The following is a 24452-nucleotide window of genomic DNA, read 5'->3' as shown; positions in this document are numbered from 1 at the left end:
AGTCAGGCATAAATTTCCTTACACTAAACACATGTGCAATCAGTTTTACAATTCTGCTTTTTGGTTGTTTTGCCTGGAATAATTTTTGTTCCAACTTTTTTTTAAAAAGTGGTTCACATAACTAGCCACATGATCCCAAAAGATGACTACAAATAGCTTTGAGGTAATTACTATATATTAGGCAGCATATTCAAACAGAAGGTCAAAGAGAAGATGAATTGTGAGAGAGTGCTTGAAGCAAGCTCTAGCTTTCACTGGGCAATTTCACAAGGAAGACAGAGGGAACAAAGTTGTTTACATCCTCTGTTTTTCTGTGCTAGAAATACCCTTAACTAACTTTATCAGTTCCAGTTATCATTACAATTGAACAACCCGTAGTGTACCTCTTGACCAGTGACCTCTTCTCTTTCTACTTGTCCATCTCACCTTTTTTTTTGCTTTTCCACAACTACAAAAAGGAATCTTTCTAAAGCTGAATATTGGTTGGTTGTTTTATTTTTTTCCCCAGCTTGCTCTACCCTGTCATTCTATTTTCAGCTTCGGAAAAGGGCATTTGCTCCCACTCCAAATTTGCAACTTACAGTTCATGAACTTTTCCACACCATCAGGAAAAGCCACCCTTGGATTACTTTTCCTTAAGTTGGCCCCAGTTGTGCAAAACAGAATTTTTACCCTAACAGCTACGAATGACCAGAATATCAAACATGATCTACTAACAGTGCTGCTCTCATTGGGCTATAAGTTGAAAAAAATATAAACCACACAAGATAGTTCTTCTCTATCATACAAAAATCACATATCAAACATTCATGTATTTTTCACCATTAAAACCCTTCAATATACTGCTTGACAAAGTAATCAAAGGTAAACACTTCCTTTTATAGATTCATTCCACTACTTTCTGTCCCCCTGCCCATAGAACTCAATTGACATAGCCCTCCTAACAACTTTTCTTAAAAGGCAGAAAAAGATACACAGCCATAGGAAATGCTTTTCTGAAGTTTCACTAATGAGGAAGCAGATCTTAAGGCTCTTGCTGCTATTGGGCTCATTTGTAATTTTTATGAGCTGATGTACTAGTGGGTAGAAAAGAGACAGACTCTCTACTGGCAGATTAACCAGCCCTTTAAGGGTGCCTGCTATTAATTTTGGTTATTCATCTGCACATTTGTCTCTGCCCAACTGTGTCATGACTATTGCTTCTTGCAGCTCACTTCATTTAACCAGAAGCTTTTCACCACTGAAATCTGTTAGCTCATTTTGTTCTCTTATGAGATCTAAACTCTAGGTAGAAATGAGCTGAAGATCAGATCATACATTTCCACTAGTGGGAATAGAATGATCTCTGATACTAGAAATTTTAATGTAATAGTTAGCAACCACATGTTTATTCACCACATGTTACTGACATGATGGTTCCTGACAACAGCTGGTACCTCTATTATTTTCCCTAGGAAAACATGCTTTGCTAACCCCAGACTGTCCTAGCTGTGACTCTAAGGGAACCAGTCACACTGTCAAAATCTCTGAAGGCCATACAGCTTAAACCCTCCAGTGCCTTGAAATTTCATAGACAATTCCCCTATCTTCCAATGGAAAGAAAACTAGCTTGTACCAGATTTCAGACAACTGATACTTTGTTCTCACTGGAGAACATTTTCTTTTGTTTTGCCAAAGCTTGTCCCTCTTACACATCTTACTTCTAAAGGACCAAGGCATATGATCTGTTTCTTTAATGTCTTCAACTTTCATTTTCTAGACTTTGAATTTAACAATTGACTTTCAATTGTTACTACCACCTGCCTACAAAGTGTAGTACATCAGCATTTCAGAAAGAATGTACTGTACATTACTGTGCAGTTCATTTAAGCTCTGTCTCACTACTGCTTCCTTAACTTGGTGAACTATAGGAGTTTTCTCAGGCATTCCATATATTTGGTAAGTAGGAGCCTGGAATCTGCTGATCTTTACCTTGAGCTGCTATAAACTCTTGCCTGTACAAACAGAAGAGTGTTAATATACTCTGTATTATCCATGCCTGCTTTTTTTTTGTGAGACCCCAACTTGACTGCTTTGTGGTTCACCTGATTTAGAAAAAAGTGATGTAGCAATGTCGGGATTAGATCACATCAAATATATTCTGTTTGCCTTTACATTTGCTTTCATATGAATTCTATGTTAGAAGTACTTATGGTCTCCCATCTATGAAACATGCTCCAAAGGTCAGTGTCAAAAGAATCCCTTGGTACAGAAGTCATTTCTTTCTTTCATAAGGCAGGATGTCTGCTCTCAACATGAATCTTTACCTGGTGCTGCTCATTTAATCTGTCACTCTTCTTACCAGTCTGAGGTTTAGTCACCCAAAGGAATATAACTGAAAAAGATTTTCTTCCTCTCATAATTTTGCCAGGTTTACAACAATACAAGGTTTTGTAAATCAGGCTATTTTCCTTATACTCTCTTTAAAGAAACTCCCTGCTTGCTTTCTGATGACAGAATAGCACAGAAAGAAAACCACAACCACTGCTAGATTTTGTCTGTGGATTACCACATATCTAGCCTTTCAATATTTTATTCAATTTATTTTTGCAATACCTAATACCAATTTAGTCAAATTTGATTATTTACACAGATTTAGGTTCATCTAGCCTAGATGGAAGCAGGCACACTGCAAAGCTCTAACCATTAGCAGATTCTCACAAATCCTACCACACCAGGTCTCTTTTATGCCACAGCAAAGGGAGCCACTTTATTACGGACTATAGGTAAATCTGTCAGTCTGTCTGGATGCATTAGAACTGTCATAGAGCTGACTTGCATAGGATCAAAGAAAATAAACCACCATAGATACACTTCTACTATCTCAAAACCTAGCTACTTTTACAAAATACAGGGTAAGAAAGAAGCTGTTTCTTATAAAAGTAGGCTTCCCTATCACCTGTGTCTGGGATTTTTACATGCCTTTCCAAAGACTGGGGTAGACAACTTTTATAATCAAATTTCAGTCAAGGATGCACACATACGGTCACCATTATTTAAAACTAGCTAAAAATTCAGTGAGTTTGTGAATATTCCTACCAGCAAATCCTTTTCCCACACTATTTATGGAAGGCAAACTCAAAAATAACCGCAGATCAGTTGAGAAAAAATTCGTGTCTTACTTTAGTGAATACTAATTTATTTTTGGAGGACTGAACAGATTAAGTGTAACAGGATGTTAACATGAATATCCCTTCTAGAAAAGATTTTTCTCCTTCCAGTGTCCCTACTTGACTCAATAGTCATTACTATGAACTGTATGATGTGTGCTAGTGTGCAAGAGATTGTTTGTTTGTTTGTTTTGTTTCTGGGGTTTTATTTATTTTTTTTAAACCTGTTCAAACTCTGGAACATTTGCCTGAATCAAAACATGTGACTAAAAGTATCACTTTCCAGTGGCAGAGTAAACATCTGGAATTATTCTAAGACAGCCTCAACTGGCATATTACTGTCACAGGGACCCTTCCTAACGACACCCAATGCAGAGAACATTCTGGAGGCACACTGGAATTGTTCTGGCTCCCTTTTGCTTTATTGATCACAGTTGCTACAAAATCTGTCTTAAAATGCTAACAAGATGACCAAGCAATGGCTGCCAAAGAGATGGCTGACTCAGTACTGCACCAGAAGGAGCTTCAGAACTGGAGAGAATACAACACTCAACTTAGGAGACAGCTCTATGTTAAAGGGACAACAGAGGGAATATTAGAGTGTCTTAGTTAATATAATTTGATAATTAAGGTAGCCCCAATATTGGAAGTCTCCACCTAAGGAACATTCTTTATTTTACAATTCTGACAAATAAGTTACAAACATGAAAATAAGGTTGTAAGGTATCCTAAAGGAAAAATAAACATTTTCAGGCAATGAAATATGACTAGCATTAATTATATGTGCTTAGCTGGGGAAAAAACTAAAATTAAAAATGGGGTTTGTACTATAGCCCATTTCAGAATTCCTATGGTAAGCATGCCTGGCCTTCACAGAATTCTTTATCTTCCCATTACTCAGTTCTACAAATGAAAGTAGTGGCACTATGCCTTTCTTGGGATATTATTTGGACATAGGATGATAACTGTCCCTCCACTGCATATTCAGAAATCTGAAAATAACAAAAGTGATGGGGTTCCTTTTCTGACCAAACAAAACCACTCTTGATATATTTTATGGACATAAACTGCCAGTCTATATTTTCACATGTGTGAAGAACTGGGAAAAGCAGAGAGATTAAAGCAGTTTTCATTAAAACAACCCTAGTTCACAAACCAGCAATGACTGAAGCTAGTGCAAAGGTAAAAGAAGACAAATATTTCTCTTAGAGGACAAGTCAGTAATACTGGTGCAACTGAACATTTAAACTTATATTAAAAGAACTAAATTTTATTGAAAAAATATATAGTTCAAACAAGAACAAACTGGTGCAACTGAACATTTAAACTTATAATAAAAGAACTATATTTTATTGAAAAAAATATATAGTTCAAATAAGAACAAGATATTTATAGAGTTCACAGCTTCTTACTTTCTACTGTCTCTCCGTTTTTAAATAAAAGCAATCATTGTTGCATTTATAATGTTATTTAAAGCTTGCTATTTTCCAAAGATGCATTGCCTTTCAGCTTTAAAATATATATTGTCCAAAATCTCAGAAAAAAAACCCCACTTCTGCTGTAAAAGAATAAGCCTTAGTTTTGCTTTCTTATATTCTGGTTGGGATCCACATGTATTTTGTTGAAATTTATCCTCACAAAACAGTAAAATCAATAGAAAAAAACGGTAGTGAAAGCCACCTGCAATGAAGTAGAGAATGAATGCTGCTAATCTGCTAAACAAGGAAAAGGAAATAAGAGGTGGACTGACTGCTGGGAGAAATACCATCATACATTTAAATTAGCATTTTCTTAATTAAGTTTATTTGAAACAGTTCTTGAAACTCAGTGCAACATCTATGTTCTAAAATTTTCTGAACAAAAATAAAGTTATTGTAACTTGGCTTTTGACAGCTAAATCCACAACATAATTTGAAGGGAGCATATGAAAGACTATTGTCTACAATGAAACGTGAGCTTGTGAAATGATTACGTCCTTTAACTGGAGTTATTAAATCTTCCTTTAGAGTTACAAATCATTCCTCAAGCTAATAAAATTTTAGATTTGTTCATCACTTTTGCAAAAAATTTTTTCTGAGATTGTTTCATGTTGGCACCTACCTTTCTGCTTTGACTTTTCATGGCGCCACTGAACCATTTGACAGGCATTGAAATAATCAACATTAATTCTGATCAGTAAAATTCTACCCTCCACAGTCACTGTATGATGGGTTCCTTAGATGCCCACATCAACAGTTGTGATAGACAGCTAGTATGCACACTTTAACAAAACATGCCAGAATGCTGAAGGTTTTCCATCAGACTCCTGAGCAACTCAGAAATAAAAAAATATTCCTAAATTTCTATCCTCAGACCTTCCTTCCCCAAAGAAATTATCACTGTGAAAAAACCCAACTGCAATTCTATTTATATTTTTAAAAAACCCCATGCACACAAAACCAACAACAACACAAAAGCACAGTTCCCCAGGGATGTGTTCTGCAGCAGTGGGAATCAGCACGCATTAATTTATAGCAATATGTTCTGCGTGCTTAGCTCTTTAGTATATAAAGTCACTTCATCAACCCAATTATTTCTTTTTTTTCCTGTTTTTTCCCCCAAAGTAACTCTAAACTACTTTAAAACACCTTCATTAGAGAAATGATTCAACAAGCACTGCTGCAAACCATGGAAATGTAAAAGCTGTTAAAAATGTATTAAATGCTGTCCATGCCACAAGGGTACTAGTGTAAAATGACCTTAAGTTTAAAGGCTCCCTATGAAGGCAGAACAGTAATCTGCTCTGCTTCTCCTAATGAATAACAAATGGGCCTTCACAATTCATTTAGTTCAGTACAAGCTGCCATTACAACCCATTTTGTTTTTTTAACTTTGTGGTAATGTATCATCTTGCCTGACTCTATGTCATCTTCTTGAAGGTCACCAAAGGTATGTAACTCCACTCTCAATAATGAAAAAAAGGAGGAAGGAAAAAGAGATATGACAAATTTTGACAAAGCACCGACCAGTCCATTCCGATATACAGTATCACGCAGCGAGGCTCATACTTCCTACACAAAAATGCTTCCTGAATTGTAAAGAAAGTCAGAAAATCACTCAAGTCTTCAAAAGAACTCTGCTTTTCAATTAATAACTAAAACACAACAATATCTGGGAAATCGTTGATTTCTTACACTTGATTTTTGTTATGCCCTAAAATAAAATTTGAATCTGAGCACTTGAAAAGGAATTAAACATTTACCTTTGCCACGAACATTTACCTTTATTTCACAGGTATTTAGAAACATGTATTATGTTGCTATGGACAATTAGCCTTTTATCCAATTTTAGTTGGTAGTTTAACTCACCCACCCTAAGGTTTTAATTATCCCCTCAGTCTGCATGCTCAGGCCTCAATTCATGCAGCTGGAAATCTGCCTCAGTGATGTTATAACCTTGTTAATGTAACAAAAGAGGAGTTTACTTAAAACTGTACTGACTGTGGACTTAAGCCAAATTTACTTGAAAGAGGAAAGAGACTGTCAAAAATCCTACAATAAACACAGAAATGCAGTTCTTTCATAACCTTCACCTTAATTCATATAGACAAGCAATTTACATGTAAGTGGATTCATATGGCCTGTGAGGGGCCTCCTCTCCAGAGCTGGGCTATTCTCCCTACCCTACCCCCATCTTTAACAAAAAAAGCTCCAACATCTCACTTTACAAAAATGGCAGAGTATCTGCAATCTTTTTTAATCACAATAAAACATAATTAAGATAAACATTTATAAAGCTAGTCAGTATCAATAAAGGCAGCATAATTTCACAAAGCCAATTTCATGTAAGTTCAGCTAGTCCTTTGTCAAATACATATTTTAAATTCAATAAAGGTTTTATTCCAGGAGTGTAAAGTTGCACTTCTAATGAGGTAATAGTTACATTAGCCTTAAGTGGAAGTTGCTTGTCATATACTGATATCCCCCACTCATTTAGCTGCCAAATTACAGTAGGGATTTCCTAAGTTCATCTGTTAATTAGATTCATTTTTAGACTAGATACTAACAAAAACCTACATTAGACTAAACAAAACATCACGGTACTGAAGTGTTGAAGGGAGATTATTCTGAGAGAAAACAATATAAATTCTATTTCTTAATACAACTCTGAAAATCCTGCATATAATTTTCATTCTGATTGGATCCTTGTAGTATTTTTTTAAGACAGGAAGGGGCAGCAGTGCATAGCTGGGTGGTACACATGTACATGTAGCCATAAGAACCAGAAAATGTTCTGCTTTCATTTCACCAGTTTTCTCTCAGTTGTTGTCAGAATAATCCAGGTGGGCAGCAAGAACAATGGGCACCTAAAAGAAAGCTAAAAAGCAGTCCAGTTTCTCTTATGCATGTTGCAAGTTTAGACATTTTTTAATAGGTGAAAAGTCTTTTGCTGAAGTTCATGAATGTCAGAGTATTTTCCACTCAGCAAAGAGGGTATGAGGTAGCTGGATGCGTGAGGATGATCTACGACACTTCTTGGGCTTCCAGTCTTTAGGTGTTATGTGATAATCACTACTTTATGCTACTGGATTTCACACTAATCCCAATACCAGCTCCTGCTCTAAACCCCACAGATGTGATCTGCTTACCTTTTATTTACAGACCACACAGAAAACTAAAAAGTTCCTTGAGATAGTCATACAAGACATGGATGAAGCTGTCCAGCTCGCAAAAATTTCTCATAAGTTACCAAACACAGTAAATCCCCTAAACAGAGATGAGAAAGTGCTGTATTTTAGAGCATTTAGACTGAGGGGAGGTTTAAAAGTTTGGTTTAGTTTAAAAGCTCTTCCTACCAACTGCATTACTCCCTCCTAACCAGCCTCTGGGACACAGCTTGACATAACATGCAGACAACTGAACATACCTACCTCTGTTCCCTAGCCATAATAAAGGTCAGGGAGGTACAAGACCTAAAGAATAAAGTTGCATATTTAATGACTGTCTCTGTTAGACTCATCTACATTTTCCCTACCACCTATAAGATGTGAACCATGGAGGTCAGTCTTCAAAGAATGCAAGTTTGTTGGGAAGCATAAAAGAATAATCCCTTGTAAATAGAATGATTTTAGCAATATGGTGATCATCAGAGGCCTGTGTGGCCTAATTTTGGTCAGAGCTGAATGCAACAATGATAAACTACATGTTTGAGGTAGGAGTGGTTAGAAACTGGGAAGAGCTTAACCACAAAGAAGTATTTTTACATTTCAAATCTAAGCCAGTAAATCACAGTTACCCCATTAGTATCTACACACTTACAAAACTAAACACGGATGTGTTTTGAGAAAATTGCTATTAAATATGATGCAAAAATACCAAGTCTTTCACTTGCATCCCAAATATACTTTCAGATACCGAAACGGAACACAATAAGCATAGTATTCCTATTCGGACTATGCAAGCTCCTCTACAATTGTAACATTTATATTTACCAACAACTGAAACAATCTTTCACCAAAAATATTCTGCATAAGTTTGTGCTGTCACCACGCTTTTGTTTCACCTTGAAAAGTTTATCTATTCAGTTGAAGCCACTGCACCCTAAGGAAGCAAGCCAAGGTGTCCTTTTAAGGTGATGTTTATCCTGAACACAACAGCTTGACTATAAGACGTAGCACAGACTTACATAATGTACCTTCTTAAAGAGGGTTTTTCTCTGCTAGGATGGTACATTGCACAACAGTGTGGACATAGCCAACATTGTTCGCAATCACAGAAAATTGAGATAAGCTCATCCTAATTTCCACTGTCATCACATAATTCATGATCTGTTAGTCTCCACTAAACAGCAACACAGCATTGACAGGAGAGGTGTTGTTCCTTAGCAAGTCAGTGCTTTAGCACATTTTTGTGTGCTATGACATATTTTACCAATCGGATTTGAAAAAATTCTCTTTATGCTACAATAGTTCCACATTCACATTGTTTATATAGTATTGACAGTGATAACATCATACATGGTTTTCCTATTGTCTTGTTTATTATAGCTATGATTGATGGCCAAGGAAAGATGGGAGCCCATTATACCTGGCACTGTATTAATAAAGGGGATTGATCATCCTTGTCAGGGTCACACTCCTAATCTGTAAGCTACACACAGTTCAGTGGGAGGGCATAAATGCTACCAGAACAAGTGTGGCTCCCTCTCCAAAAGACAAACTCTTCAATTCATTTCAAGATAGAGGCACAGATCTCCAGGAAAATAAATTCTTACAAGTGTCATTATATCAGTTAGACAGAAGAGTAAATGTTCCTATGTTCTCAGAGGCAGAAGGGCTGCCCTGTGAGTTCATGCCTTACAAGGCATGAAAGAAAGCACATTAGAAAACATCAATGAACACTTGCACATGAGAGCACAAAACTTCAAGCACACCTTGCACCTTGTTACACATGAAAGAACCCAACCAGAGGAAACTAAACAATAGAAATTTAGATGTATTTTTCCACAGCACATAGAGAAATACTTGCTTTGCTGGGGGCATTGAGAGGAATAAGGAAGCAGAGGAAGGCAGCAACAGCGGATTTACTTCACAGTACCTAAGGAGTAATGGGAAGGCAGAGAAAGCTCACCAAACATTTCCCTTCTGCTTCTAGGAAAACTGTTCCTGTTTGATTGCTTCTGACTCTGTTGTCTTGACTTTATAAGACCTTTTTCTTCTAACAGAAAACATCAGCATATACATTTCTAAGCACATTTTATATTTTGTATTTTTATACAATATCAAACAGTAATCCACTGGTTTAGTTTAAGTGACCCAAACCTTTAAATTTCATTGGTTCTCCATTTTCAAAGACCTGAGTTTACATTGAGTTCAGCATTATCCCACTGGGGAGACCCTCAGTTCATAATTCCTACCATTGAATTTCATGGCCTGGGTCTCAAGTATGCAAGATTTGCCACTGGAAAAAGGAAAAAAAATAACCCTGACCCATCATATTTTGAGGTTTAAAATGCAGAAACATCTGCTAGAATCATATTGAGTTGGCTGAGGTTAGGAATATGGGAGCCTGCAGTTGATCAGCACTGCCCTAGGTGTCACGGAGGCCAATGGGAATTACACTAAGAGGGTTTCAGTAGACAAGGGTGTAATTCAGTCAGCTTTTAAAAAAAATCCATGAAACAGACGCCTAACTTGGTGTAATTCAGTCAGCTTTTAAAAAAATCCATGAAACAGAAGCCTAACTTTTTCTTTATTTTATTTTTTTTTTTTTTTTTACTTTCAGCCTCCTACTCCTTCCTTTTTGACTTTTGAGCCACTTGCTCTTTTGAGTGTATTATCAGAGGTGGAGACCTTTACATTCCCATGCTGGCTGAACTTCAAAACAACTGCTACCCAATTCCATCAGTTTTATCATCACTAACGTTTTAGCTAATGAATGCATTTTTAAGGTAGGTTTAAAATAAACTATATACATATAGCTTTGTAAAGATCAGTAATTACTGAGTACAATTTTTTCCTATACTATTGTTCTTTCAGTAAAATGCTTTCATTGCTTACATTTTCTTACATGAGAAATAAAAGAAGTTGTGCAATAGAAACCATATAAAAAGTGTTTAATACTTAGTAGATAGCATATACACTCTTACATCTTTATCTAAAAAGTTAAGATTGCTAAACTGCCCAGTAAGTTGACTTCAGATAAAAATAGTAAGTTTCCTTAGAAAATAGAAACCTACTTTAAACTACACCTTTCCTTTGTAAGGTTCAGACTTGCATTTTCATTCTTCAGGTTTGTAGAGCCCCTTCTTTTTGCCATTGTTCATGTTTCACTGAATACTAACTCATAGTCCTGTCTCAGTTTTACATGCTGCCATTTTCATCACTGTCCCTTTCTGAACTCTATTCTACCCTCTGTGAATTTAGAATGCAACAAATCAAGGCATATCATAGATTTAACTTGTGTATTTTAAACCCTAACACATTCATAAATTAAAAAACAGAAAAGCATTTTAATTTAAAAGGGTTGATTTATGCATTTTTAAAAAAAAGGAGGAAAGAAGATGAGAAGTAAAGGAAATTATCTTCAACTGCAATTGTTTCTTCAAGTTTTCATTCACATTGCAAAAGACTAGAATACTCTGTATCTCCAAGTCCTTCAAGCAGCTTGAGACACCTGTAAACCTGAAGCACTGTTAATCCTGTCGGTCTACTAAGTGGTTCAATCAGTAGAGAATGTCATGTAACTGTCATATCTCACTCATAACTTGCACTTTAAACCAATCATTTTGTCACTTATATCATCTTGTAAATCCACTTATAAACTACAGGGCAACAGAAAATGCAAAAGCCTATTCAAAGTGCAGTCTTTAATCTTTCCAGAGTGTATTAGTTGACTCAGTACAACCAGTTCTTAAAAAAATAAGAAGGGGTTAGAAATCATCTGAACATTAACCACGTGTGTTTCGATGTAAGAAATGTGGCAGGAAAGAGCTAATACTTCAGATAGAAAAATCAATTTTAGGAACTTATTTCAAGAATAACAGACAAAGGGCAAAAAGAAGTAGCTATTTATGGACCTCTTGTCCATGAATTTGTCCAATCCCTTTTTGAATCAGCCAATGTCTCTGTGGAAGCAAGTTCCAAAAGGTCACCAGCAAACCACTCCATAAAGCAGCACTTCTTTCAAATCGATCACTGATTAACTTCAGCAAGTGCCTGATATTCCTCATGCTGGGAGATCTGGCAAACAACAGCTCTACATTCAGCTTATGCCTTCCTTTGAGCTTCTTCAAACTTCAAACATATCCTCCCCCTCCTTACCCTCCCCAGAGTCAAAAGTCTGTCTCTCCTTCATAAAGCAGCTGCAGGATCCTCTTGATCTCTCTACCATTCACGTTCTGGGGAAAGCACTAACCCCCTACTAAGTACTGTAGAATTTCCAACATAAAATGTTTGCTGGAGAATTGACTCTTATTTTTCTACTGAGACAAGGTACTGGAATGGGTAAAGAACAATGGCAACAAAATTGGAAATCAAAGTGCACTCCTAGGATACAGAGAGGCAATTGCCATTAAAGTCTTTCTGTCTGGCAGGTGCCTCAAACCATATGGATCATAGGAACCTGGAAGATCACTCTTACAACTGTAGAGTCAGAAACTTAAATTTCCATAGTTTCATGGGAACATTATTCATGGAAGTGCATGATAATAAAGCTAAAATACTTATGAAATGAAGAAAACAAGCCACACTCATTTTCTAGCTCAGAAAACTATGTTACATTATTATAACCATAACATGTGTTTGCTGGAATATATTTGAACTCTTCTCATTTTCTAGCTCAGAAAACTATGTTAAATTATTATAACCGTAACATGTGTTGGCTGGAATATATTTGAACTCTTTCTGGTTTGCCTTCAATTTCTCTGTGATATAAGAAGCACTGCTGCCTTTCCATGACAGAGAGGAAGAGATAGTCTTTCTGGGAGGGAAACACTTTGAAAAGGTTGTTACTACACTCTCCCATTGTCTAAAGAGGACGGGAAATACGGGAGAGGTTTCAACTTCCTTTGCTTGGATACCCATATAAAAGCAGGCAAAATACAGCCTCTCAGATCACAGTTTGGAGAAATCCTAAACTGATCTTACTAACCTTCAATAGCAGGTGACAATATATTTTGAAAGTAAATGACAACCTTACAACAACAAAATGAGCAAAAGAAATTGCACACTTGCTTCCCATGCTGATGAAATTTCAAACATTTTGAATCTTATAAAATAAAATCACAGTATATTATCCTTTAGTCTGAACATGTGAGACTCTCCAGTGAATAGGAACTTGGTGACACTCATATGTCTTTAAGAGAAGCACTTTGCCAAGTAAACAGCTTGCTCATTCTATTCTCACAGAGAGAAACATTTTATTGCTTTGTACCCCTTCATTGTTTACAAAAGAAAAACATCTTTTCATTTTAGTCAAGAAAGCTTCTGTTCCAGAGAACAAAGCCTTCATTTGGCTTTCTCTAATCTTTATGGTGTTTGCAAGTTGGTGTCAAAAATGTTAGTCAAGGCATGCTGTGTTACAGGTCTGTGGGGCAAAAGCAGTCACAAGAGACTTTCCACCCAAGTTAGAAGGAGACCACATTACCATTCTAACTACTTCCTATGGAAGTCACAGTTGTATCAACATCCTGCTGTTTTGTTTGTATTTAACTTGGGATATGACTCTCTACACTCTCAGCATGAATCCTACAATTAAATGGAAGCAGTCCACAGGTTACTAAAAAACAGTCTAGTGTTCTACACTCAAAATGGTACAATTTTTGAGACAATCAACTTGCTATCCATTCACTGAACATGTTTATAGTATACATTACCACAGCTGAAACATGTCAAAATAATCCTTCTAATAAAATTATGAAAAATAGTAAACTGCTTTCTGAAAATTATGTTTTCTCCACAGTTATTTATACACTACTGTGTTACCTAACCTATTGGGTAAGGATATGTCAAAGTGTTTATGTGAGATAAATTATCATAGATATCTTTCTCCAAATATAGGCTGTATTAGAGTTGACAAAGTAGAAAAAAACCCCAAAACAACAACAACAAAAAAAAACCAACCCCAAAACTTGAAAATTATCTTTCTTTCAAAATAATACTTAATCGATAGTCTAAGAAATCTGGCCCTGGTGTGTTTGCTTAAACTTAACTCAAAGACTCCTTTAACATCATGCATTCACTACTACTCATTTAGCTAGGACTATCCCCAAGGTAGGTGCTGGCTTTTTTTAGAATACACATGCATTTAAGAAAGGAGCATAAGCTAAGTAACGTTGCATACACCTTTTAGTTAAACACATCAGTGTCCAGTGTAGGCAAAGAAACAGTTATTTAACTTCTTGCTTTCCTTTCTGAAAAGATGGGGGCAGGGGAAAGCAGTGCCTAACTGTAACACAGAAAGCAGGCAGGGTCTGCAGGGAAGCTGTCCTTTAAAGTGGTTTTAAAGAGTGAGTTCCATGCATTTCAAAGAGTAGTTCCAACCTTAAATCACCTTGCCAGTTTCTCCTACCTTGCTATATTGCTTTCCTCATCCTTGCTGCTGTATGGAAGAACCCAAGAAAGGAAATTAACTTCATGACCACATGCAAGTAGAGTCCCTGCAATTTCATCAGGGATTTTTCTGTCAGTGAGTATCATGCTTCTGGCCTATGTTTGCCCTGAACAGGTGAATTGCATACACAATTACTCTGAAATGTTCCAGATGCACTGGATTTACTACTCACACAGATATTTCAGAAGCACTTTTCACCATTGCTGTACGCACAGCAATAAGGAAGAAACCACTATCCTGCGAGTGACAGTACCTCTTGGGGTGGAGCAATTAGGACATAAATAAAGGAAAACATGCTGAGTTCCTCACCCTTTCCCTCCCCAAGTGTCAGTTACAGATGGTGATGGATGGAAATAGTAATAGGAGAGTGCAAGGCAGGGACATGAGCTGATTTGTCCAGGTGCTGGAAACACGTCTAGATTCTCTGGACATCCAACAACCCTTGTCAGAGCTGCTACTCCTGCTGAGCTGCTACACAGATGTGAAATCCCAAATTTCTACTCCAGTAAAATTTATAGATGGAAAAAAGGGGTATGTCTGCAGAGAACCAGATGAATGGTAAACTTGCTTATACTTCTGCCACTAGTACTTCATAAAGCATTTTGACTTCCCTACAAACTCTGACTCTTTAGTTTTACATTTTACACAGTCTTCCCCTTGGGCTGTGACCCCTGACTTCAAGAATCCTTATAAAAACCCTCTTCAACCCTGAAATCTCCTCAAAAGTCAACTCGAAGCCATTTGTATGCTTTTTCATGCTTGAAGTTCTTGCACTACAAGGTAGGAGGGGACCAGTCAGACCAGATGACAGATAAATGGACAAGACACATTCTCCTCCCCCAGCAAGACAAGTTTCCTGCTTACTCTATGAAGCTGCTCATACTTAATTTGCTGAATCAAGCAGCTCCAGACCTTGGTCTTGCACCCAAGACTGGCATCTAGTGGAAAATACTCATGCCCTCTCCATGTCTGGCAGAGCAGCTGAACCACTAATCCAGCAGGTAAAAGTACAGTGTGTGTTCAGCACTTGTACACAGAGTGGCAGCTGGTGGGACTGAAGGCTTGGTGAAAAAAACATTTTATCCCCTTCATCCCACAAATAGCTCAGCCCCGACTACACACAGGTGCTGCTAAATTAAGAAACCTGCTGAAAAAAAGAGATAAGCAATATTCATTTATTATTTTCAGTGAAAAAATGGTGAACATACTTAAAGCAAGATACGTTTAATTTTATACTGTCACTGTAAGAAAATTTACTGCAAAATCTAATTTGAAATATTTTTTTGGACAGCACAGCAATGTTCTATTTTTGTTTTGAATAAAAGGACTAGTAGCTGGTTATTTTATTAGGATATCTTTAATGCTTTGTTACAAACTAATCTGATTTATTCCACATAAGGGAAAATATATTTTCTTCTGGAAATTTGTAGTGAATTTCAGGGTAAAGTCACTTCCAACAAAACTGATTTAGCAATACCCACAGGTGATGGCATGAACTCTATTAAAGGAAATTGACTTTCAAACTCTTGGCAAGATTTTCATTTGGGATACTCTGAAAGCTTCAGAGCACTCAGTATACTGAGCTGACAGCTAAAGGAAACAGTAAATAACAGTCGAATCTCAAAAATTAAGGATTCTCAGATCTTCAAGTCAAAACATGAAGTTCAGTGTCTGGGGATTAATCACATGGTCACTCAGTAAGTGCAGTGTTTGTCACATGTAACTAAGCCACTGAAATCACTGATCATCAAATTAATGCAAAAACACAATGAAATAAACTTTTTTTTAATCTTGTATTTGAACAGTAAATGGAGTAAACACCACAGAAAGTTAACTTAAGGATTTTCAACCGAGAAAACCCCAAGTTTTGATAACAAAGTTTGAGGGAGATTGGAGGGGTGTGTTTTTCTGTTTTGGTTTTTACTTTAGAGGCTGCAGCTTGAAGATTAAATGTACATCATTTAAAACTTGAACTAACATAAAGGGTGACAATAATTTTGGTATCTTTTCCCTCACATGCCATTAGACTTTCTTTTATGACTATTTGTTCTCCAGGTCAAACTTTATATCTTCCAAAGGGAAAATAATTTTGACCATTTCTAAAATGATGATCTGTCCCACAGAGCAAAACCCACTTTCCATGAGGGCAGGCATTTATTTCACATACATATATATAAACCAATTTTAATATTATATAAATACTCATTTATCTATCTATACAGCTACCTAATTTTGTTACAAGCAGGTTTATGGGTTTTGGAAGGAACCACCACATAGGAAAGGACATCTGTATGAAAGCATTGTGGATGCCTTGTGGTCATGAAAGTATGCTCCACAAATATGGTATTTCTGAAACATCTGAAAAAGCCTCCACCACATCACAGAGCAGAAACTTCTCCTACCCTCAAGCTCTTCATATTACAAAATGAATAAGCTTTTCTAGGCAAGCCTTGTGAAGTTCTCAGTAGGTTGTGCTCCTACTTGTGGACTCTCAGAAAACAAAAACAATGTCTGGAAAAAGTCTTGGCATATATTTCTAACTACCAGATTTTAAGTTCAGGCCAACTGAAACATTTCTATGGATGATAAATACATTTTTTTAAAAACATTAACATGCCTATGCAATACAGATTTTTTAACTATCACTTATTAAAAAAATAAAGAGTGCATTGATTGGTTTCTGTGCTCAGAGAGAGAAAGAGCACAAAGCAATAAGATAATTAGACAAAAATGATGGATTTGAACACATGCTGCATTTTACTGTTAACATGTATGCATAACTTCCATTAATGTCAGTATGAGTTATGTGTGCACTGCTAAAATAATATGACCATAACAAAAATATTTCCTCCAGAACTAATATAGCAATATTTTTAATAGACATTTGAAAAAAAAACAACCCCACATTCAGAAAGTAACATGCAAATGCAACTCCCTCTTCAACCTTAATACCATTGAATTCTTTAAAATAAATTTCAGTTGTTCACAAATTGGTATCAAGTTAGGAATAAGCTGATTATATCAAATTACCTTTCATTGAATGGGTACTGATCTAGTTTTCAGCTCAAAAAGACCAACCAGATAATGAACAAGATTAAGCTGCTGTCCATTTTTATTCTAAACTTCCTTAAATAACTGAATGCATACGGGATCATGTAATGACAATTAAAGAAGTTATCTAAAACTGACAACACTGGTTGTGCCAGTAAATTAAGATGGATCTTGACAATGTCAGCCAGATGGGCCTAGAATGCAGAGTTATGGTTGGAACTCGAACATAATATAAGCATAGGAAATCATCATGAATGTTCTTAAACACACAGTTCATGCCTGTTTAGCTGGAAACCAAAAAATGTAATCACTCAATCTTGAATTTTTAAAAAAATGGTAAATGGAAATTGTGGTCAATGCCTCCAATTAATAATATGTCCTAAAATATCAGACATGAGACACACACTTTAGTATATTACTACAACACAGAATTATCATTAATCTGCCATCAGATGTCTGGGTCTTACCTAGCTTCTATAATCTGTTTTTGAGAATACCTTACTCAATTTTTTAAAAACAATACTGAGAATATGACAGTGTGAATTTCTGTCATTCTATCTGTTCCCTCCATTTAGTAATATTGTAATTTTACAGTTTTTTGTTCATTAACTCTATTTCCTATCTCCTAGAGCAGCAAAACCATCCTGACGTCTCATAGCCATATTTAGTTTTTTCACCACAAGCAATAGAAGTTCTCTCTGATTCCATCTCCAATATGAACTCAGCTTTGTAACACATTTCACAGAAGCTAAAGTTAGGGTAGAATTAAAAATAATGACAGAATATATGTTTTTTCAATGCAAGTGAGCTCTAATTGCAAGTTGGTAGTTGAGTCATAGATTTCAGGGGGAGTGATTTGTGTATGGGTAGGAGCAACACAGGACTAGGTAGCTGGCAAAGGTACCTAGCAGAGGATTAAGTAATCCTCTCTGGCCTAACTAGGAAGAAATACATATTTAATTTTACCTTATTATTACACGCTTTAAGAGTTTTCTTATTAACTTAGAATTTAAAATGAATTCTAGGGCACTTCGCGATTAAAAATGAAACCTGCATATGAACAGTTTCTTCTTTTGAAGACAGGAGAAAAGTTACTGGCAGAAAATGTCTGACTATTTGCACAATTAACAATGTAGTAATGACTAAATCAATATCAAAAAATGAAAAACAAGCAAGACTTTTACAAAAGAAACTATACTAGTGACGACTCAGAGAAAAGAAAAGCAGGAGACATTTAACTAGAAATTTTTACTAATTTAATTTTTTAGATGTCAATTTAATTTTTCAAAAATTTATTGGTTTTGGTTTAAAATTTATACTGTAAAAACACACTATATGTTTATATCTCATTTGAAATTCATTCCACACTAGTCCTAATGTGGACCTTTGATTCTGGGTCTTTCAGCACTAAGACTACTCACTCAGCCCTTCATTCATGAAATAGGACAGCTTTTTTTTAAAAAAGTCATACTTCACCAGTTTTGCCAAACTCACTTCCCAGACTGGAAATACATTCCTTACACTGTTGTTTGAGGTTCTGTGCGCCCAGTCAAAAAAAGTCACATCAACAGACTTATAGATACTGGGCTATTTTCTTCTGTTTCTCAACAACTGACAATTACGATTTTTTTAAAAAAATAACATCTTATGATTAGGACAAAACTCGTGGAAGCAAACCAAAGCACTACACAGAAAATAGATAACTGCATGAGATATACTGGCACTGAGCATTTGAGCTATAATAGGTGAATTAATATGTACATAGAATAGAAAACCAGAAAACTAAAAAAAAATGCATCTATTATAGAATATAATATCACACACAACTCTCATTCATATGTGATTCCATTTTTTTGTATAGATATAGACCTCATTAAAGTCAAACCCAGAAATTCTTTAGATGTCACTGGAAATATTTCTGCTTCCACTAGGGTTTCTCTTATGGCGAAAGTAGTAATTTTATTTTTTTCTAGAAATTAGAGAAATCAGTGTACTTACTTCATTTCTAGGATTTCTTCAAGCTGTTTTCTTCTCTCTATTCTCAGGTTGGCCAGATGTGCTTCCTTTTCAGCCAAAGACTGCTGTGTTGAGGCAAGACGAGCTTTGGTAGAATCTAATTCTTGTCTAGTCTTATCCAGTGCATTCATCAGCTCTTCTACCTACAAGAGAGAACTTTTTAAGCTCCATATTCTTTGCAACAAGTAAATCTTAAATCTATATAAATACAGGGGAAAAGAAAAAATACCAAAGGAATTACTTTAGGAAAACGGCTATTCAAATCTCTTCCTATCTTAACTGTTTTAGAAAGGAGCAACAGCAGCCATTAAATACAAAAAAAATTCTAAAGTTTCCATGAATCCATTGAGTAATAAACAATATTTACAAAAACAGAACTAATATAGATCACCAGAAACCTATTTAACCTGAGCCACTGCCACATACAGACACAATTTATAAGTATTTCCTGCACCATTCATATTATTTAAATTCAGGGTGTTGGTAACTGATAACAGTAATTTCAGAAATTTTATGTGCAGATATAGATATATGACAATCCATGTTATTTTTCACCAAAAAATGCACATCCTTCTGTGCAGAGCAGGTTGCTCATGGAGTCTCTAAACTTTCCAGCCCTTGGTTACTTTTGGATCTTGACTGAGAATCTCATCCAGCTTTGAAGTTATTCCTGCTTTGAGTAAGGGTTTAGACTGCATTGCCTCTACTGGTCCCTTCTAACCAAATTATTCATGATTCTAAATTTTACAGGTCTGTTACTGCTCTCATAACAGCCAAGCTATTTTTCTCAAGACAATTGTGAGAATCTCTGAAGTATGAAATGTAGAAAAGTTAGGGTGCTCTGACTCTCCCTAAGTATTGACAAATGTCAACTGGATGTAGGATAAATTGCATATTGCAGGAATACAAAACATATGTTTTCAGAAAACTAAATTCACAAGCAAAAAAAGTGTATGACATGGTCTGTCACATTACTCAAAGAACACACTAAAGAGTGGAGACTGCACAATGAGACTTGTCTGGCAGCAGAAACTTTACTTGTGGGGTGAATCATTATATTCACAGAAGCAGAGAGCTGTCAATAGCCTGTGGTAATCAGGATGCCACTGATTTCCCCCTCTTCAAATGATACAGTTTACATTAAGAGCTGCAAGTAAGGAACAGATTTTTTTTTTTTTAAATGAGATACAATGATTTAAATAATGAATGTCCTATTTCCCACTTTTTTTCTCACTTTCTTTGTCCAAATATTAACATTTTGTAAACTAAAAAAAACACTTGAAGAACTTCTAAATAAAATAAAATAGGAAAGAGGATATGCTCTATTCACCCATGCCATGCAAGCCAGTAAATAGGGTTCAATTTTGCTGTGTATTGAAAAGTCTGATGAAATTCCACTGTGCTCATATAATCAGTCTGACTACTTCTCCCAAGTTAATTCTAAATTGTTGGTTGTTGTTATCTAAAACCTACTACCATGCAATCAGTGTGTTTGTAAGCCACATATTTTTGTTTCAATTTGAATACACATTGCCTCCTATATAACAGGTTCAATAAAGTCAAATACATTATAGAGTCATCACTGAATTATAATGAGCAATCACAGCCTATTTGCAAATGATACACTGATTACTTACCCCTTCTACACCATCTTTAAAAAGACTCTGATTAGACCACTGGAACACCAGAACACCTCTGACACCCTGCAGTGCATTAAGAACTTGTATTTTGTGAATGCAGAATCAGAATTGCCAATAGTATTGAAACTGCTGATGTTTAGCCTTCCACTCAGAAAGTAAAACCAGTGTAATAGTGATATAAATGAAATAGGCAGGAGTGTAAATTGTGTAGCAGAGTCCCTGCAGGTGCAAGATTTCACTGAAGCAAACCATGAAGAAAGATGGAGACTTTAGATAACTTTCTAAAATTACTATCTAGTGAACTTCCACAGTAGAAGCAGCAAGAAGAAAATATACTTGAGGGAAATAAAGAAATAGAAAAGCTTTATTTGCATTAAAACCTAAGAAAAAAAATTAATGAACCAGAAGATGAGAGATCATATGTCTTTAAAAACAGACTCATTTTATAATATAACACCAGGAACTGCATTCTCTGCTTTAGTCCGAGAACATAAACCCATTCTGTCTCCAACAAGCACAAGCCTCAACTACTATAACAGAATACAATATTTCTACCTGTTTTCTAGGGTTATTTCTTAGGCTTGTCCTTGTGCCTTTTAAAAACTGCATCAAGTTTCTGCTGAGCCTCCAGTCTATTAGTTATTTCCAGGCAGCATACATTAATGGAAACTGTAGTAAGGATTCAAGACTGCAAAGTCATTCATTCATACAGACTCCAGCTTTGAGACAGCATCTTTAAACACCAAGTCACTCACACTCACAGACTTGTTTGGCAGATGAGAATGTGAAAAGGCAGAATAGGAGCACTTCTGTATCTTTAGTATCACTGCACTCCTTTTCCTACAGGTTCAGCTGAATTTAGTACCCAGACTGCTGATTGACTGAATCCTCACCTAAGTTCTGACATATCACATCATTTACATTTCAAAACATTTAAGAGAATTAAAGACTTGTGGAAAACAAAGCTGTGGATTTGTTAATGTCTATTAATAACATACTCTTATATTACCAGACAAAAGAGATCAAAGTTTAAAGGAGAGGGGAAAAAACCTTTAAAAATTTAAATGCTAAAACTTTTTCAAACCACAAATCGTTAACACGTGTAGACTTGAAAGTTATACTTTCATTTACACTTTCAACACAATATTTGCCAGCTAGTTCTTCCTTCATTTTTGAATATGACCCAAGTTCATAGTTGCACGTTTTCCTACTTAACTGTCCCACCAACACCTACAGCAGAATTCAACTGGCAGCACGTGCACAAGAAATGGATTTCTTTTCTTACAAAAAATCAGCTATCAAATGTAAATATGTTAATGCTGAAGTTGCACACACAATCATCTTAGCACACTAATTACACAGCTGCACCAGATGTGTTACAATGGAAAAGTAACTTTAAACATGGAAGGCAGTATTATCTAATATAAAAGTCTAGGGGAGAAAAATCATTGTAAAACATGAACCAAATTCTTAATGTAAGCAAATGTTCTCTTCTTTGGGAATTAAAATGATAGCAGGAAAAAAAATAAGGCTTCATGTTGATTTACAACCTCTTAGTCCTACTGTAAGAAATGCAAATAAATCCAGGACTACCAGTGAAAAAGTTTAGCTTTCTGACCTATGGCACATCCCTCATTTGCTGCATTTAGGGGCACTTCATCTCGAGAATAACATGCATCCAGGAGATCCTTCCTATACTCAGCACTGGTGTATGGTCCTGCCTTCCAGTTTCTTTTTAGTTTTTCCACTCCCTAAATATTGAACTGAGTACCCTACTGACACACCACTTCAGTAATGATCACTTAACCTGTTTGCACACTTTTCCTACCATTGTACACAGGATCAAGACGAAGTTTGTATTTGCCATCCCATCTATTACCTGTGACATCTCATCCTGCTCATCCTCCCAAACTGAAGCCTACAGAACCTAATTCTACTTTAATTACCACATCTGCATCCTTAAGGCATTTGTTCACAAAGAAGCCCAGAGAAGCCCCTGGGAGTGGCAGCTCTTTGGCAGTGCCACACTCTGACCCACGGGCAGCATCTCCGTGCCCTGTGCCCCATGGCCCGGGGCAGGTCGCCAGCGCCGCCTGGTGGCAGGGGGAGGCCCAGCGGCTCCTGCCAGGAAGCTGCTCAATTTTCCCTCCTGTATCTCTTAGTCTAAGAGCTTCTAATCACAAACCTTGCTAGTTTTGAATTATTAAGAACACTCATTTTGAAAGTTTACTGTGAGAACCTCAAGGGAATGCAAACTCCTTGCTCAGGAGTACTCTATGCTCTAAATACTTTATTATTAACTGGGTTTTCTTCCCCTTTGCAAGACAACGCCCTCATTTTATCCTCTGCATTTTCTAATAAAAGCCATTATCTTTTTCATACTTTCAGAAAGCCTAACTGACCTCGGCACTTTGAGGATTTTATTAAAATCTGCACTAGAATCAAGTTTACATTTCAGAATGGCAGACACCCAGCAAACCAAACTTTTGTAACTTTTTCTTAGTTTTGAGTCTATTTTAAATGAACACTTTCTACTTGTTCTGCAGCTCCACATTTTCAAGTGCTATCAGCAGCGTTTCACACCAAGATAAGAAAAGAAAAAGAAATTAATGTGGCTGAAGTATACATCTGCGTTACCAGATTCTGCACATTAAAGGAGGTTAGAGTTCAAATGAATGACAGTTTATTAAAAATGCCCTGGAGCATTCTTAATTCCAGATTGGATTCGGCTCAGCACAACTCGGGCTAACATAATAATGTTCCAGTTTGTGGGAATGAGGAGGGGGAGGGACAATTGCATGTTTTCTCAGTTCAAGTATAATATATTTCTGCAGGATGACGAAGAGCTGGCAGCTTTCCAGCAGTCAAGGTTAGTATTGTTAGAACTGCTATCTTTAAAGGGTTGGCACTTCATTTTAGCAACAATATAGGTGATAAATACAAGAGTCTTGGATTTCCCTGACTTTTTCTGGTATCAGTAGCTATACAAAAACTCCATACCTACTTTAACTTAAAACCTAATCTTGTGTAACTATAAAGAGACCATTTATGAATTTTACATACTAAAAAAGCAAATAAACAAATCGTAGTATTTACTTATAGATTTTTCACTTTAAAGTTAAAATATTAACGATTATAGTCAATTTTTAAAAAGTTTAACAACTATTACATTCATCCAGTATAGGCTTATGTGAGCTGCATTTTGATAATAAGTCAGTCAGTGTAATAATCTATCCAGTTGTTTTCATAGGTACTTTTTTTTTTAATTTGCTCAGGAAATGCTTTTTTTGCTTTTATTCCCCCCTCCAAGTTACACACTATATAAATTTCAGTTATCTTCAGTTCGCTGAAGATTAATTTAATAAAAACAATATTTGGATTTTTTCCCCATGATTAAGCATGAGATTGCAAAAAAGGAAAAGATCATAATCCTTAAAGTTTCTCTTTGTGGCTTTCCTACAAATTTTTTCTGTCACTGGACTAAAAGGACATAGAAAACAAATTCA

General features: G+C 36.0%; 1 protein-coding gene across 1 annotated transcript in view; it reads right to left on the bottom strand.

Moving 5' to 3' along the window:
• ERC2 (ELKS/RAB6-interacting/CAST family member 2) overlaps positions 1 to 24452 on the bottom strand; it is a gene marked incomplete at its 3' end in the record, with an annotated part of 317798 nt that overhangs the window by 67097 nt on the left and 226249 nt on the right. The window contains exon 14 of the mRNA XM_009079752.1: positions 19289 to 19449. Within this exon, the coding sequence (XP_009078000.1) occupies positions 19289 to 19449 (161 nt within the window). The remainder of the gene's footprint in view (positions 1 to 19288; positions 19450 to 24452) is intronic.

This window comes from Acanthisitta chloris, unplaced genomic scaffold, assembly GCF_000695815.1.
Source record: "Acanthisitta chloris isolate BGI_N310 unplaced genomic scaffold, ASM69581v1 scaffold8918, whole genome shotgun sequence".
NCBI lineage: Eukaryota > Metazoa > Chordata > Aves > Passeriformes > Acanthisittidae > Acanthisitta > Acanthisitta chloris.
This window is presented reverse-complemented; position numbering and strand designations above follow the sequence as displayed.